Source organism: Pelmatolapia mariae, linkage group LG23 (assembly GCF_036321145.2).
Source record: "Pelmatolapia mariae isolate MD_Pm_ZW linkage group LG23, Pm_UMD_F_2, whole genome shotgun sequence".
Classification (NCBI taxonomy): domain Eukaryota; kingdom Metazoa; phylum Chordata; class Actinopteri; order Cichliformes; family Cichlidae; genus Pelmatolapia; species Pelmatolapia mariae.
The window spans coordinates 17,833,913-17,851,357 of NC_086246.1; the positions used below are offsets into that span (position 1 = coordinate 17,833,913).

General features: G+C 44.1%; 2 protein-coding genes and 1 long non-coding RNA gene across 3 annotated transcripts; all 3 read left to right on the forward strand.

The window, feature by feature from the left end:
- The first annotated feature begins 9,491 nt into the window (after positions 1-9,491).
- LOC134621144 (interferon-induced protein 44-like) lies at positions 9,492-10,924 on the forward strand. Its single transcript, XM_063467582.1, has 5 exons — positions 9,492-9,695; positions 9,934-10,086; positions 10,168-10,339; positions 10,439-10,539; positions 10,748-10,924. Exons 1-5 carry the CDS (start codon positions 9,492-9,494, stop codon positions 10,922-10,924), a joined length of 807 nt encoding a protein of 268 aa, XP_063323652.1.
- A 1,970-nt stretch (positions 10,925-12,894) lies between these two features.
- On the forward strand, positions 12,895-14,144 carry LOC135932327 (uncharacterized). Its single transcript, XR_010573419.1, has 4 exons — positions 12,895-12,932; positions 13,117-13,162; positions 13,540-13,560; positions 14,113-14,144. It is a non-coding gene; the product is annotated as an uncharacterized LOC135932327 (long non-coding RNA).
- A 502-nt stretch (positions 14,145-14,646) lies between these two features.
- LOC134621145 (interferon-induced protein 44-like) lies at positions 14,647-16,255 on the forward strand. Its single transcript, XM_063467583.2, has 5 exons — positions 14,647-14,850; positions 15,072-15,224; positions 15,320-15,491; positions 15,590-15,690; positions 15,899-16,255. Exons 1-5 carry the CDS (start codon positions 14,647-14,649, stop codon positions 16,064-16,066), a joined length of 798 nt encoding a protein of 265 aa, XP_063323653.2. The 3' UTR covers positions 16,067-16,255.
- Positions 16,256-17,445: the final 1,190 nt, after the last annotated feature.

The window sequence follows — 17,445 nt, forward strand, 5'->3', positions numbered from 1 at the left end:
CCATAGTCCACAAAAACCCCAAATCTGCTCGCTGGAGTTACCAGAGGATTGTGGAGGAGGTGGAGGCTGCCTATGGGCCGTGTTCAGAGCATGCAGCAGCCATTGGCATTGAGCTACGGCAGAGAATCAGGAAACCAGGTGAGGCTCTGCACACCCTCAGAGATGATATATATGAGAAGGTTTCCATTGTGTATGCCAACCGCTCCGAGCTGGAGCAGGACTGTATTGCTGTGGAGATCTTCACTAATGCTTTGGCAGATGCTGAAATGGTCCAGAAATTATTGGAAGAACAACCACGCACCCTGGCAAGAGCCTATGAAATCGCCCACAGGTTCGAGACAACGAAAAGGGCCGCCAGGGCAGTCACGCAGCTTATGCAGCCAGGGGCACGAGTCTCTGCAGCACAGGGGGCCCGAACAGCTGCATTACGGGAGAATGTTCATATGCTAAGCTATGAACCACCGGAGAGAGCTCCAAGACCTTACCAGCGTGGGCGCCAAAGCTGGAGTACATTTAACAAGCCAAGCAGGAAGGAGGCTGTTTGCCATAACTGCTCCGGCATAGGACATCTACAGAGGAACTGCCCCTCTCCTCGCTCACCTGCCCAAAAGCCTGTAAAAGCTGCTAGAGGCCCAGCCCCTGACCCAGGCACAGTGTTCCATAACGGAGGCCAAGATGTGATGTGTGTCCAGATAGTAATACAGGGACAGGAAATACGGGCCTTACTGGATTCTGGTGCACGGCGGAATGTGCTGCCCCTCCACTATTTTAACACCATCCCCGCAGAGTCAAGACCCCAGGTGCAGGCATCCATTGCTCAGACTCTACAAGGCATTGGTCCAGAGGGATTGGCCGTCCTGTAGACTTTCTTTTGGCCAACATGGCTGAGGGCACTGAAGTTATCCTGGGGCACCCTTTCCTGCAACAATCATGCGCTTGCTTAGACTATGGCCACCAAGAGATAACCCTGTTTGATGAAAGGATTCCATGCTTTGGCTTGTGCCCTCAACCCCAGGTGCTTGTTGTCAGGGTGGCACGCACTACGGTTCTGGAACCAGGCTGCGAGTATGTGGTCCCCGGGTTTTCCAGCTTCCATTGTGCCGCTCATAGAGACATGATGCTAAGCCCCACAAAGGGCTTTGTGGAGAAGCACCAAGTGCTGGTGGCTCACGCAGTTGTGCAACCTCGTAAACCCTCTAGCATCCCAATCAGAGTCTTTAACCCTGGGTCTGCAGCTGTTACCTTAAAGCGGGGTGCCGTGGCAGGGGTTCTTCAGCCGGTGCAGGTCCTAGAGGGGTCGGGGAGTCACTCACCGAGAGTCTTGGCAGCCCTCGAGCTTAATGGTACTGCCCCTGCTTCTGTGCCAAGCCATTTGCAGGCCCTTTATGCTGAGAGCAGCCCCGGTTTGACTCACGTTGCCCGTTGCGAACTGGCAGGCCTGCTGCGGTCCTATGGTGATGTCTTCTCCACTGGCCCAAATGACCTTGGTCGCACCAGTGTTGTCCAGCATGACATCCTGACCACGCCAGGGCCACCAGTTAAGCACCCGCCGCGCAGGATGGCAGGGGACAAACAAATAGCGGCCGACCAGCAAGTACAGCAGAGCCTGGAGGCTGGGCTAGCTCAACCTAGCAATAGCAGCTGGGCTGCTCCAATTGTGATGGTGAAGAAGAAAGATCAGAGCCCCAGACTGTGTGTGGACTATAGACCACTAAATGAGCGAACTCTTAAAGACGCTTATCCTCTGCCACGCATCCAGGACACCCTTGACACTCTTTCCACTGCCAAGTACTTCAGTACACTAGACCTGACATCAGGGTACTGGCAGGTAGAGATGACCCCCAGGGCCCGAAAAGCAGCTGCATTTTGTACCCGTAAGGGATTGTTCGAGTGGAATGTGATGCCTTTTGGACTGTGCAATGCACCGGCCACATTCCAGAGGCTTATGGACAGAGTCCTAGCTGGGCTGCAGTGGGAAACGTGCTTAGTGTACCTTGATGACATCATTGTTCTGGGTCAGGATAGCACCCAGATGCTGGAGCGGCTCGAGCAAGTGTTCATCAGATTGCGTGGAGCCAACCTAAAACTGAAGCCATCTAAATGCTGCCTGTTCCGGGAGCAGGTTGCCTATCTGGGCCATATCATCTCTGCTGGAGGTATTTCCACAGATCCCCAGAAGGTTCAACAGGTGACGGAATGGCCTACACCGCGGACCGTCACAGAAGTGTGTCAGTTTGTTGGCTTAGCCTCATACTACCGCCGTTTCGTGGAGAACTTTGCCACAATAGCCAAACCCCTCCACGAACTCACTAAGAAGTATGCCCGTTTTAACTGGACTGCTGAGTGCCAGGAAGCATTCCAGGAATTAAAAAGGCGGCTTACAGCAGCCCCTGTCCTGGGTTACCCACTGGACCAGGGTGACTTGTTCCTTGACACTGATGCCAGCGATTGTGGGATCGGAGCAATTCTCTCCCAAGTGCAAGGGGGCGAAGAGCGGGTCTTGGCTTATGGGAGCAGGCGGCTGTCAGCTACCGAACAAAACTATTGCACGACCAGGCGAGAGCTTCTCACTTCAGACAGTACCTGCTGGGTAGGCCATTCACTGTCCGGACTGACCATAGCAGCCTCCGCTGGCTGACCAGGCTAAGGGAGCCTGAGGGCCAGCTGGCCCGCTGGTTGGAGAAGCTGGCAGAGTATAACTTCCAGGTGCTGCACCGACCTGGGAAAAACCACCAGAATGCAGATGCACTTTCCAGGAGACCCTGCCGTGCTTCATGCCTGTGCACAGTTCCAGAGCCCACCATCAACAGCGGCCAGTTTGAGCATAAAGGTGTGCAGTGTAACTTAGGGGACTGTCGTACCAGCATAACCCCCCCAGGGCAGCTCCTAGTGGGGGTAGTGGGGCCCGATGGTAGCAATGGGAAAAGCTTGGTAGCAGGACCAGAGTGTGCACCTGTAGCAGCGGTGGACTGTTGTGTCGGTAGTAGCCACGATACCCACCCAAATATCCACCGGGTGGGTGAGTCACATCACACTAGCCTGTTCAGTGGCTGGACCCCAGAACAGCTTGTGGCTAGCCAAAAGACCGATGTGGATATAGGCCCAGTTTGGGAATGGAAGGAAAAAGGGGGAGGTCGGCCAGTCTGGGCCGATATAGCAGCATGCAGCCCCGCAACCAAAGCCTACTGGGCGCAGTGGAAAAGACTGTATCTAAAAGATGGAGTACTGGTGAGGAAATTCCACTGTGCAGAAAGTAATGTGTTTTTCCCCCAGACCCTTCTGCCTCACGCTTATCGTCACTCTGTAATGCAGCAGATGCATGATGGCCCAGTGGGCGGTCACTTCGGGGCAGAAAGGACCCTGGCACGCCTGAAGAATAGGTACTACTGGTACAACATGAAAGATGATGTGACCCTGTGGTGCCGGACTTGCACCAGTTGTGTTGAAAGGGCGTGGCCCCTAAAAAACCCCCAGGCAGCAATGGGTACGGTACGTGTCGGCGCCCCCATGGAAAGAATTGCAGTCGATCTGATGGGGCCGTTGAACGAAACAGAGAGGCATAATCAGAATCAGAATCAGAATCGTGTTTATTTGCCAAGTATATGTGCAGACAAATACAAGGAATTTGGTTCCGGTAGATGGTGGCTCTCGAGCACAGCAATGTAAATCACACACACACACACACACACACACACACACACACACACACACACACACACACACACACACACACACGTATCTATATATACATTACACATGCATACACATACATACACAAAGCTGTGTAAACCAACTATAAATAACTAATCTAAACGTATATACACAAAATACAGAAATGAAATGAGGTGGAATGAATACCACGGAATGTACATAAGGTGCAGTTGCAGTCTGGCAGTGGGAGCAGTGTGACAGGTCAACTGTTTAGAAGGGAGATGGCGAGGGGAAAGAAACTGTTCCTGTGTCGGGTGGTCCTGGTCTGCAGGCTTCTGTACCGTCTGCCAGAGGGCAACAGATCAAAAAGTCTGTGTCCAGGGTGTGAGGGGTCTGTGATGATTTTCCCTGCCCGTTTCCTGGTTCTTGAGAGGTACAGATCCTGGATGGAGGGCAGGGGGGTGCCGATGATCCTTTCTGCTGCCCGTACAGTCCGCTGCAGTCTGCTCCTGTCCTGTTTGGTGGCTGCACCATACCAGACTGTGATGGAGGAGCACAGGACAGACTCAATGACTGCAGTGTAGAACTGGATCAGCAGCTCCTGTGGAAGACTGTACTTCCCCAGTTGTCTCAGGAAGTACATCCTCTGCTGGGTCTTTTTGAGGATGGAGTTGATGTTGGTCTCCCACTTCAGGTCCTGGGAGATGGTGGTACCCAGGAACTTGAAGATCTCCACAGTCGACACAGGGCTGTCTGATATGATGAGGGGGGGCAGAGTTGAGGGATGTCTCCTGAAGTCCACTGTCATCTCTACAGTTTTAAGAGTGTTCAGCTCCAGATTGTGCTGACTGCACCAGAGTACCAGCCGCTCAACTTCCTGCCGGTATGCAGACTCATCACCATCCTGAATGAGGCCAATGACGGTGGTGTCATCTGCAAACTTTAGGAGTTTTACAGCTGAGTTCTTGGAGGTGCAGTCATTAGTGTAGAGGGAGAACAGTAGTGGTGAGAGGACACATCCTTGAGGGGCACCAATACTGAGGGACCGAGTTTCAGAGGTGATCTCCCCCAGCCTCACTTGTTGCTTTCTGTCTGTCAAGAAGCTGGTGATCCACTGACAGGTAGCTGGAGACACGCTGAGCTGGGAGAGTTTGGAAGAGAGAAGTTCAGGCACGATGGTGTTAAAAGCCGAACTAAAGTCCACAAACAGGATCCTGGCATAGGTTCCCGGGCGGTCGAGGTGTTGCAGGATGTAATGCAGCCCCATATTCACTGCATCATCCACAGACCTGTTTGCCCGGTAGGCAAACTGCAGAGGGTCCAGCTGGTGGCCTGTAATGTCCTTCAGATGGGCTAACACCAGTCGTTCAAAGGATTTCATGACCACAGACGTCAAGGCAACAGGTCTGTAGTCATTCAGTCCTGTGATGGTGGGTTTCTTGGGAACAGGGATGATGGTGGAGCGTTTGAAGCAGGAGGGAACTTCATACAGTTCCAGGGATCTGTTGAAGATGCGAGTAAAGATGGGAGCCAGCTGTTCAGAACAGGTCTTGAGGCAGGAGGGTGAGACACCGTCTGGTCCGGGGGCTTTCCTGGGCTTCTGTTTCTGAAATAGTCGGCTCACATCCTCAGTGTGTATTCTGAGTTTCAGGGAGGAGGGAAGGGGGGTGAGAGGTGTGATGGAGGTCGTTGAGTCTGGATTGGAGAGGGTGATGGTCGTCGTTGAGTCTGAAATGGGGAGGATGGGGGTGGTCGTTGAGACTGGATTGGGGAGGGGGAGGGTGAAGGGGGGAGAAGTGGAAGGTGTGTTGGGGGTCATTGTCTGAAGCAGTGTCTCTGGGGAGGGGAGGGTGAGGCGTGGGAGTCTGTCCGTCTCAAACCTGCAATAGAATGTATTTAGCTCGTTGGCCAGGTCTTTGTTTGCTTCAACAGTGGGTGGGGGGCGTCTGTAGCTGGTGATTTCCTGCAGGCCCCTCCACACTGACGCAGGGTCGTTGGCTGAGAGCCGTTCTTCCAGCTTCTGAGAGTAGACCCTTTTAGCTGCTTTGATCTCCTTGGTCAGTGTGTTCCTGGCCTGCTTGTACACGGCCCTGTCACCACTTCTGTAGGCGTCCTCCTTGGCCTTACGAAGATTTTGGAGTTTAGGAGTGAACCATGGTTTATTGTTGTTGTATGTGCAAAAGGTCTTTGTTGGCACACACACGTCTTCACAAAAACTGATGTATGATGTCACAGTGTCCGTGAGCTCATCCAGGTTCTCAGATGCAGCTTCAAAAACAGTCCAATCAGTGCAGTCAAAACAGTCCTGTAGTTCCTGCTTTGCTGCGTTAGTCCACTTCTTCACAGTTTTGACTACAGGCTTGGCACGTTTGAGTTTTTGCCTATAAACTGGAATACGATGGACCATGCAGTGATCAGAATGTCCCAAAGCTGCCCGGGGCACAGAGCGATAGGCATCTTTTACAGTTCATATTGGTGGTACAAGACTATTTCAGCAAGTGGGTGGAGGCTTATCCAGTCCCCGATGAACAAGCACCCACGGTGGCAGAAAAGGTTGTTGCGGAGTGGGTGTGTAGATATGGAGCCCCACAGTCTCTGCATAGTGACCAGGGCACCAACTTCGAGTCAGCTGTGTTCCAGGGGATGTGTGAACTGTTCGGAATCAAAAAGACACACCACACCGTTTCACCCACAGTCCGATGGCCAGGTGGAGCGTTTTAATGCTACCCTTCAGAAGGCCTTAGCCACCACCGCGGAGCGCTGCCACTGGGACTGGGATATAATGATCCCATATGCTGTCATGGCTTATCGGGCAACTAAACACAGCTCCACAGGACTGACCCCGAACATGATGCTTCTGGGGCGAGAGATAACCGAGCCTATTGACTTTATCGCGGGTCTGCCAGCCGACGACACCCCCAGCCGCACTGCACCACAGTATGTGGTGCAACTCAGGGAAAGGCTGGAGCTTTCCCACCAACTGGCACGGGAGGCTCTTGGGAAATCTGTCGAGCGTGCTAAGAGACAGTACGATAAGAACGTCTGCCAAGTTCAGTATCAAGTCGGCGCTGCAGTGTGGCATCTGATCAAAGGGACCAAGAGAGTGCGGCACAAGGTTCGCAAGTTCTTGCCTTCCTATGAGGGCCCCTACTTCGTAGTAGGCCTGCTGGATGATTTGGTCTACTGCATTAAAAAGGGGCCCCGAGCAAAGGCTAAAGTGGTTCATCACGACAGACTCAAGCCTTATCACTCAAGATTGCCGCTGGACAACAGCTGGGTCTTCCAAGACCCCGACCAGGCAGCACCTATCGAGGTGCCTCCTCCAGCGTTCGACGAAAGCGATTCTGACATCGACTTCGGTCCCTTCGACTTGTGGGAGGCCCCATCCGGGGCAGATCAACCAGATACTGGCGCTTCCCTGAGAACTGCCTCTCCGCCACCCGCTCTAGGAGACAGTAGCGGGTTGCCAGCCAGCCCTGTTCAGCCTTACGTGGATGAGGCTGAAGGACCAGGACATCACCCTTCCTTCAGTTCCACACCCTGTTCCAGACCACAGCGTGTGCGGCGGGCGCCGGACATGTTTGGTGACTGGGTCAGTCACTAGGCTAGTATGCCCAAACTGAGTCTGGGTGTAGGCGGATCGCTGCCCTGCTCAGTCGTTCGAACATTTAAAAAAAAGAAAAGAAAAGAAAAAAAAATGTCCATGTTACAGATGTTAAGTGATATGAGACTGTTGTAGATTGAATTGTTACAGGGGGCTATTCTTACGTGTATTGTTGGGCTTGTTTGTCTTGCTGTTTGTTGGTAATATGGCTGTCGACGGGCTGCAAGTTATTGTTTGAACCGTTTATACTAACGAAGTAAAGCTGGACATGGGGGCAAATGGTGTAAGAGAGGGGCAAAAGTTCAGCTGTAATGCCTTAATGTCGTAGTGCATCTTGAATAATATGGGCCTCACCTCTGAACGCTCATGGGATCAATGTAATTGCTGTTGTGTGTGTGTTTTTTTTTTCCTTTATGCATACTGTATATGTGACGGACGGGATATGGACATTGACTTGCACCCTCCTCAAAGTGAACTCTGAGCATTCTATTTTTTTTTTGTGCAAGATATGGACAGTTGTCTACTTCAAGATTGTTCCCTCCTAAGGATCGCCATTTATGGACTGTGGGGGGGCGGCGTGAGTGGCATGACTGCTGTCCCGCATGGAATGCTATATGTTTCCTTGTTAATGGGGATTCATGTGCTGGAATGATGTTAAGGGTTTAATCATCATCCAGAGTGGGGGTAGTGTTACAGGCATGGCCCTTTAAGGGTGAAGCCTGATGGGAAATGTATTCAGGATGTGTGTAGCGGAACTGCCCGGGTGTGTGGGTGTGAAGAGAGAGAGAGGAGAAGGGAAAAAGTAACGGTTAGCAACAGAAGAGACGAAAAGAAAATTAGTAAAAGGAATATAATAACTCCCTCGGCAGCCAGAGTTGTGTCGGCGATGCTCGCTGTGAGTAAACTGTTTTAGCCCACTGTATGCGGTGTTCGTGCCTTGGAGAAGAAATAAAGTTCGGTGAAGCAGTTTTCCTACGCCTCCTTCGATCTTTTTACTAGCGGAGTTGACCTGTACAGTAAGCTAGTTGCCGGCTGCGAGCCAGTCACGGAACTGCCAGAGGTTTCCTTACTACGGTTCGGGGCCGCGGATCTGGCGCGGTAACAATGGGAATAGAGTAGCTGCGAGAGAATTCAACATTAATTAATCAATAGTACGGACGTAGAGGAAGCAAGAAGAAAGAGTTGAGTAAAGCTTGATTTATCTGAGTGTTTTGTTTCACTTAATGCACCTTATAATCCGGTGTGCCTCATGGTCTGAAAAATACATTAACTTCTACCTTCCTTTGTCCAGAAGTACAACTATTTGTGCGATGTTAGCATCTTCCTCTGCCTTTTGGGTGCTACCGCAGGTGCCTTTGACAGTGCGAAACGTTTCATCGACAATGTTGGGGAGAAAACTTACAAACATATAGTACAGCACTTCAGAGTCACACTGCTATTTATGTAAATTTGACAAGCTGAATGCATTCTGTATTGTACAGGAGACACGGGACGAAATTGACTGACAATGGTCTAAGCCAATCAGTTCACAGAACACAATACTTTGTAAAAAACAAACAAACAAACAAACAAAAAAAGGATGCAAAATTGCACAAAAATAAATCTGTGAAACGGCGAGGCCACGAAAGGTGAACCGCGTTATAGCAAGGGACTACTGTAGTAGAAAACAGATTAGAACACTGGTTGGTTTATTTGGATATTTATCACAGAGAATCTATCAATAAAATTAATAAAGCTTTGATGTGGCTTATGTGATTTAGAGGTTTGCCATTAGATGTTAATGTCAGAACAGATTGCAGCAGATAACGTATAAATGTATCAATACAAAGATTTAAGCCTCCAATGAACAACTGTGTTAGCAGAGTGTCAAAAGAAATGTGTTGAATTATGATTTCAAAACATTAATCATTTTCATTATAGTTTAACAGCACCATTTTCCTCTTATGTCTCCAACAGTCAGGTCAATGAGCTACATGACATGTCCAGTGCCCCTTTTATGTAACATCACACACTTTGGCAAAAAGCCTGAGTTATCAATAATAACCACCATCACGATGCTAATTTTCTCTGACTCTGGTTTTTGGTATCATCAGACAAGACAATTCAAACCTGACTATATCAGTCTGACTTGGTTGTACAGCCCTCAAGTGTTTTGTTTGTTGTGTTATTTTGTGTGTGTTCATAATACTGTTGTGTAAACTGTAAGTGTAAACTAAATCCTATTGTAATTTTCTAAATGAACAGTAAAAGAGAAGAAGACAGACAGCTTGTCAGCGATTACAAGCCTCACAAAGATGTCCAGCATCTCAGAATTATGCTTTATGGACCACCAGGTGCTGGAAAGTCCAGCTTCATCAACTCTGTCGACAGTGCTTTAAGAGGCAAAATCGCAACTCGAGCTTTGGCAGCAGCAACCTCTGGTCGCAGTTTCACTAATGCAGTATGTATGGGGATGTATTTATTCTTATCATAGTTGCTGTTAGAGGCTTGCATAAAAACACACTCATTTCCTTTGAGGTTTTCTAGGACTACAGGAGCGCATTGCAGTGGTAACTGCTTCGTAGACATTAAACTATAAAAAGAGTGAAAAAAGTCGGTACAACTAGTGTGTAAATTATTCAGAAAACTGTTTAGTCTTTAGTATATGATATTATAAACACTATTTTTTAAATTCACAGTACAGGACATATAAAATTCAGAGAGAAAATCCAGGAACCTTTTATCCTTTTGTCTTCAATGACACGATGGGCCTTGAGAAAAGCACTGAGGGAGGAATTCATGTGGAAGACATCAAACTTGCCATGAGTGGACATGTAAAAGAAGGTTACACGGTATGACATCTTCATTCAGATGCAATCTGTGAAACTGCATCATGCAAAAAGGTTTAAGTGATTTTGCTTTTTTTCCCCCAGTTCAACCCCAAATGTCACTTGTTTGAAACGGATCCTGACTACAACAGTTCTCCTACTTTAGATGACAAAGTCCACATTCTGGTTTTAGTCATTCCAGCCGACAGAGTGAGCATAATCAGTGATGAAACTATGAAGAAGATGAACAATGTCAGACTAGCAGCTCGTGACAAAGGTGAGAGCAGATGTCATTTTAAGAGCATTTATTATGTCTTAATTTGAAATACTAGAAAAATATGAGATAAAATGATTGCATTGGTTTCTGTATTGGCAGGGATCCCACAAATAGTTATCATGACTAGAATTGATGAAGCCTGTCCTGAAGTCAAAAAAGACATAACGAACGCCTACAAGAGCAAGCACTTGAATCAGCTGGTATGTTCAAAGAAGTAACTTTCACGAGCTTGTAGACAGTTTACACATGAATGTAACATCTGTAATTCAGCTGTACATTTCAGTATATTTGTACAGAAACCTCAGCTAGAATCAGTACAAATAATTCAATAAGTAATTTATAATTATGTCACTGCTGCAACAATACGATTTCAGGTTTTTTAAAAAATGTAATATTGTTTAAACTTAGATGGACAAAGTGAACGTGGACCTGGGTATTCCACTGAACTGCATCTTCCTCGTGAAGAACTACCACAAAGAAATCGAGACAGATAACAACATGGATTCACTCATACTGTGTGCACTGAAAAAGATCATTGACTATGGAGAGGACTACCTGAATGACCAGAATGATCCTGACCAGTAATCAATGTGTGAGGGGGACAGAAAAGGTGATTTTGCTTCACCATCATTACAATCACAGTCACACAAACAGTTGATTTCACTAGAAACTTTATCAAACTGATTTTTGTCGTGTTCTCATTTTATTTAACTTTTTGTTCTTTTGCAAATTAAATCCAAATAAAGTTCAAGGAAAAATAATATATGTACTTTTTGTTATTCACTATATGAGAAATGACAGCTATATGCCTGTAACCTGTTGCCTCCTGTGTAACTCAAATAAATGATTTCAACTCTCGATGTAAGACTGTCCTCTCAGAATAAGTGATTTCTTGATAACAGAACTGTAATTAAATCTGTTCACTTAAAAAACGATGACTGACCAGAGAGTGTGTGTTCATTTGTTCTTTGTATTTATTATACTGAAATAACATTGATAACATTGGCGGTTAATGATATTTTGGGGCCTCCTCCATCTTTCTAACTCCAATGTGTTCAGGTAAATAAGTTCCCAATAAATAATGAGAATACATAACACATAAAGAGTTATTTTCAGTTCATCATTTTTATTTTTAGGGTATGCTTTTTTATTTTATAAAGCCACCGTTAATGACACGTGTTAGCCCTGCATTAAACTTTTGACCTGTCCACGCTATTACAGCTGGGATAGGCACCAGCACCCCCATGACCCTGAGCTGGATAAGCGGAAGAGGATGTATGGATAGATATTTAATGACTTAGGTTATGAACCCATACAAGCAACCAGGTAGATATACAAGTCCAAATCAGGACTTGTATATGTGCTTAGCCTCCTCCTTTGCTATGCAATCGGGAGCTTAATCAGATTCTGCAGTTTGTCTGACTTTCAGTCAAAGTCAGACTGTTATTTATGAAACTAGTAAGTTTACCTTCTCAGCTTTGATTGTTTCCATTCAGAGTAAATTCAGCCATGCTGATACTTTGTTACTACTGTCAGTGCAAGAGTAGCAACATTGTAACAGTAAAGAGTGTAAAAGCATTGCTTCACATACTATATTTCAGTTAATAAGCTGATGTTGTTGTGTAGAGCTAATTTTTAGCAGAGATCTGTTGTAATTACTGCTGTAATATCTACACTGTTTTTTGCAGACAGCCCCATATGTCAACCCTCTGCTAAAGTGCCACTTGAGTATTCTTTGGTCCACTAGAGGACAGTGTTGAGCCTCAAATGACCAATGTGATCCAATAAAGGTATGATGCTGGAACTCAATAAATACAGATGAGACCGGGACAGCAGGGAGCAAATCAGGATTAGACGGGGAAGCAAAACTCAATATCAAGCACATGAGACTATCAAAGTAAAGCAGGAACTAAAACAAACACACACATGCAGCAAACAGGAAGGGAGATGTGACTGAATAAGAAAACAATGGACACAACTAAATAGGGAAATAAACAACCGGGGCACAAAGAGACAAGACAGATACAGGGACACAAGTAGGAAACAGAAAGGGATCATAAAAGAAGGTAACTTGGAATAATAAAATCAAGTAGATGAACTACCTTATAAACAGAAACTACAGAGGATATAATAAGTTCTAAAGGAAAGTAAACAAAACTAATATACAAAAAGCCAGACCAAAACACAGAAGATTCTCAAAACCACCAGGAACATACAGTAGAAGAAAAACTTGAGAATAATTAACAAAGAAAACTATGAATACTAAATAAGAATGAAAACACAACTGGAGCAGAGGTAAAAAGGTAATTAAAACTACATCAAAGGCTAAAACTGAAAACGCTGGTAACAAAACCCAGGATTATGACAGAAGTAAGTTTTTAATTTTAAGAAATAGGTGTAAGTGACACATACAAATTAAGAAGTTATGCAGCTACAACTAGATTAGACTGCCATCAGACAGAGCGAATAATAGAAGTCACATGACCCAAAGAGAAAGTGAAACGACATTTATAAATCCAAAGTCATGCATGATCTACATCAGTGTGAACAACAACCAAGACACGCCAACTTCACAGCACAGTTGGGCATTCAGGTATGGTAACATTGTGTTAATAATCCAATGCAGGAAATCCAGTTATTAAATTATTAAATTGACTGGATTGAGTCATCTCACATTTGGTTGACATGTGTCAAGTTAAAAGAATTTAATTTCAAGAAGAATTTAAAGAATTTACTATTTTATAATTTACTGTCTTTTTTGCTTGTTTAATTCACAGATAGTTGATGACAAAAAGATGTTGAATATTAAAAAAATCTTTTCGGGTGAGCAGTTTTTTTCATTTCATATTCATTGTTGGTGGTTTTCTTCATCCTTCTCTTTTGATTTGCCCTATATTGTCATATTTGTGAAGCCCTCGTGGGTTTAACATGTAATATTGAGCTACACAAGTAAAACTGGCTTGACTTGACTCAACAAATAGTTTTGAAATAAGGAAATGCTGGAGAATGGAGTGATCTTGATCTGAATTTGTTACAGATGTTTGCAAAATTATTTTACAACAGAAAGGTTACCATATTGTCCTTTGGTTTGAAAGTGGCAAAAAGTAACATTTCATTTGACTGGAAAATCTAATATAACTGTGCCTGAATATGGAAAAGTGTTGCTAACATGTTTTTACTTTGTCATATTTCAATTGCAGGTAATCGCTCACCACCTTCTCGTAAGATATTTTAAATATGATACAAAATTATTTAGTCCTGAGGAAAAAACTTGAGGCTTTTACACACCGGACGTGTAAAATCTGCGCAAATATTTTCTGGTCTAAAAACATTTTTCGGACTCATCTGTTAGTGCAGCTAATGCAGCTGTTCACACTGACAGTTTGAGCAGCAGAATTCCAGGAAGTGTAATCATGTCATACTATTTACCGTAGACACACAGCTACTCAATGCGGCTTTCTGAAATTATTTTCCTGCCTCACCTCAAACTGCCCCACTGACATCCAGAACTATGTACGAACACACAGCTTCAGCTCCTGGATCCAACCGTTAAATTCTCCCTGCTGCTGTTTTCTTAGTTTCTTACTTATCTCAGCTCGTCATCGTTTGACGTCGGCTTCATTTTTAGTTTTCACAGAGCGTTTATTGAGGAGGAATTGTCCTCAAAAAAAGCAACACGTTCAGTGTGTAACAGCCTTAATATATAATGTGTAATTAATTTATAACGTTGCCCTTCCGGTGTGACTCATACAATTAACATTTTCACTTTACAGTGTTAAAGGTAGAAGAGAGGAGCATACCATGGGGGTGAGTATTAAGAGTGTGGTTCCTTAGAGAGGTGCACTAGAATTATTAAGATTAACCATTTAATTTCACCTGTGTTAATCCTAGAGTCACAATTTTATATCACAAAATCAATCTCTTTTGACCTGTTTGATCATTGTGGTAACTTATGTTTAATGTTCGTTCAATTTGACTTTAAAACCATCTGTGGGTGTCACACTTGTGCTAATTCTGATGTCAGTGTAAGTGATTCTCTGCTATTAAATATTATACATTCAAATTGTTACAGCAGCACAAACCTCTGAGTCACAATGTGGAATTCACATAGTTTCACATGGTGACACAGAAATGCATATTTGGTTATTTCAGGCTTCTGAAATTGCAGGTAGTAGAAAACAGATGTCAGCCTGTCTCAGTAATACACCCCTCAAGTGTTTTGTTTGTTTGTTGTGTTATTTTGTGTTTGTTCATAACACTGTTGTGTAAACTTTAAGTGCACACTAAATCCTATTGTAATTTTCTAAATGAACAGTGAAAGAGAGCGAGAACTGCAGCTTGTCAGAGATTACAAGCCTCACAAAGATGTCCAGCATCTCAGAATTATGCTTCATGGACCACCAGGTGCTGGAAAGTCCAGCTTCATCAACTCTGTTGACAGTACTTTAAGAGGCAAAATCGCAACTCGAGCACCGGCAGACGGAACCTCTGGTGACGGTTTCACCATTGCAGTATGTATGAGGATGTATCTATTCTTATCATAGTTGCACACTCATTTCCTTTCAGGTTTTCTATGACTACAGGAGCACACTCAGTGGTAGCTGCTTTATAAGCATTAAACTATAAAAGAGTGAAAAATAGTCAGGACAACTAGTGTGTAAATTATTTTGAAAACTGTTAAGGTCTTTAGTATTTGGCACTAATATAACAACACCACATTTTTTATTTACAGTACAGGACATTTAAAATTCAGAAAGGAAATCCAGAAACTTTTTACTCTTTTGTCTTCACTGACACCATGGGGCTTGAGAGGGGCGCTGAGAGAGGAATTCATGTGGAAGACATCAAACTTGCCATTAGTGGACATGTAAAAGAAGGTTATACGGTATGACGCCTTCATCCAGATGTTTGTACACAGTCTGTGATACAGACACTGTATCGTGCAAAAAGGTTTTCAGTGATTTTGCTTTTTTTCCCCAGTTCAAACCCAAATCTCTCTTGCGTGAATCGGATCCTAACTACAAGAGCTCTCCTACTTTAGATGACAAAGTCCATGTTCTTGTTGTTGTTATTCCAGCTGACACAGTGAGCATGATCAGTGAGGAAACTTGGAGGAAGATGAAAGATGTCAGACTACATGCTCGTGACAACGGTGAGAGCAGATGTTGTTAAAGTGCTTGTATGATGTCACAATTTCAAATAGTAGAAAGACATGAGATAAAATGATTGCATTGGTTTCTGTATTGGCAGGGATCCCACAAATAGTTATCATGACTAGAATTGATGAAGCCTGTCCTGAAGTCAAAAAAGACATAAAGAACGCCTACAGGAGCAAGTACTTGAATGAGCTGGTATGTTCCAGGACTTTCATGAACTTTCATGAGTTTGTAGACAGTTTACACATGAATGTAACATCTGAAATTCAGCTGTACATTTCAGTATATTTGTACAAAAACCTCAAATGGAATCATACAAATAATTCAATAAGTAATTTATAATTATGTCACTAGTGCAATAATAAAGTTTCAGTTTTTAAAATGTAATATTGTTTAAACTTAGATGGAAACAGTGAACAGGAACCTGGGTATTCTACTGAACTGCATCTTCCTCGTGAAGAACTACCACAAAGAAACTGATACGAATAATGACGTGGATTCACTGATACTGAGTGTACTGAAAAAGATCATTGATTATGGAGAGGACTACCTGAATGACGTACAATGCTGACCTGTAATCAATGTGTGAGGGAGCTAGAAAATGAAAATGTTCAGTTACTCTTCAAGTGATTATGTTCATGTTTCGTTTGCCATCGTTACAGTCACAGTCACACAAAAAGTGTGTGAAAAGAAACTTCTTTTCTTTCGCAAATTAAATCCAAATAAACTTCAAGGAAAATCAGCGCATGTACTTTTTGCTATTTACGGTATATTCAAAATGGTAACTGCATGAAGAATGACACATATATGCCTGTAAACTGCTATCTGCCGTGTAACTCAAATAAATCATTTTAACTCTTGATGTAAGACTCTCCTCTGTGAATCAGTGATTTCTTGTACAAATCACATGAAACTAGTAAGTTTTCCTTCTCAGCTTTTTGTTTAATTATTTCCATTTAGAGTAAATTCAGCAATGCTGATACTTTGTTACTAGTGTCAGTGTGAGAGTAACAACATTGTAGGAATAAACAGTGAATAACTATTGCTCGCTGCTGTTTAAAAGTTTGAGAGGAAAGAGTAGATATAAAACCAAATGTCAAAGATGGGCTCAGTCTACGTATACATTTGATATCAGGTCAGCAATTACAGTGTCTGTGTCCTGTTTTAAGATCATATCTGTAAAATAGTTTTTAGCCAACATGAGGAAGTTAAATAAAGTTGTGCCTATGACTTTATTACTGATGCTCATCAGGGAAAGACAAAGTGAGCTGTGTGGCAGGCTTGGTTAGGATCCAAATACTGGACTTGGAGACAGAATAATTAACGAAAGGCAGCAGCTTTATTGTTTGAAAATACATGCTAACACTAAGTACATGAACACTAAAAAGGAAACAAACATGAAATGAGTTAGAACTAAGAATCTTGTGCTAAACTACGAATGGCTAGACAAGACATAACATGACGTGGCTATAAAACAAGGCGCTTACACAGCAACTGCAGAGGAAGTGACAACAAACAGGAAGACACAGGGCTTTAGTACACAGAGGGAGAACGAGGGAAATGAGGCACAGGAGGAGAGCACAGCTGGGAGTAATCAGACATGATGAGACCAAGGGGAAGCAAAACTCAATACATTGACAGGACACGGACTTTCAAAGTAAAACAGGAAATATGACACAATTCACAAAGATGCAGACTTGACACTGAGACACAGGCTGAATGAATATGACACATGGAACACAGGGAAGATACAGTGACTTTAACTAAAAGCAGGAACAACAAATATAACATGAACAGAAAATCATCAAGAGAACTCAAAACCATGAATAGCAATAATCAAGGAATATAAATTAAACACAAACACAAAACAATGGGTTGCTGACCCAGTGTCATGACACAAAGAGACATGTGGGATACGTCCCAGAGTCTGACCTGTGTCGATCCAGCTGC

Bases quoted from the DNA above. Each gene is read 5' to 3' on its own strand.
- LOC134621144 (XM_063467582.1), top strand. From the start codon at position 9,492: ATGAACAGTAAAAGAGAAGAAGACAGACAGCTTGTCAGCGATTACAAG. The intron at 10,340-10,438 runs GTGAGAGCAGAT...CTGTATTGGCAG, and splicing joins ACTAGCAGCTCGTGACAAAG to GGATCCCACAAATAGTTATC. The intron at 10,540-10,747 runs GTATGTTCAAAG...GTTTAAACTTAG, and splicing joins GCAAGCACTTGAATCAGCTG to ATGGACAAAGTGAACGTGGA.
- LOC134621145 (XM_063467583.2), top strand. From the start codon at position 14,647: ATGAACAGTGAAAGAGAGCGAGAACTGCAGCTTGTCAGAGATTACAAG. The intron at 15,225-15,319 runs GTATGACGCCTT...TTTTTTCCCCAG, and splicing joins ATGTAAAAGAAGGTTATACG to TTCAAACCCAAATCTCTCTT. The intron at 15,492-15,589 runs GTGAGAGCAGAT...CTGTATTGGCAG, and splicing joins ACTACATGCTCGTGACAACG to GGATCCCACAAATAGTTATC.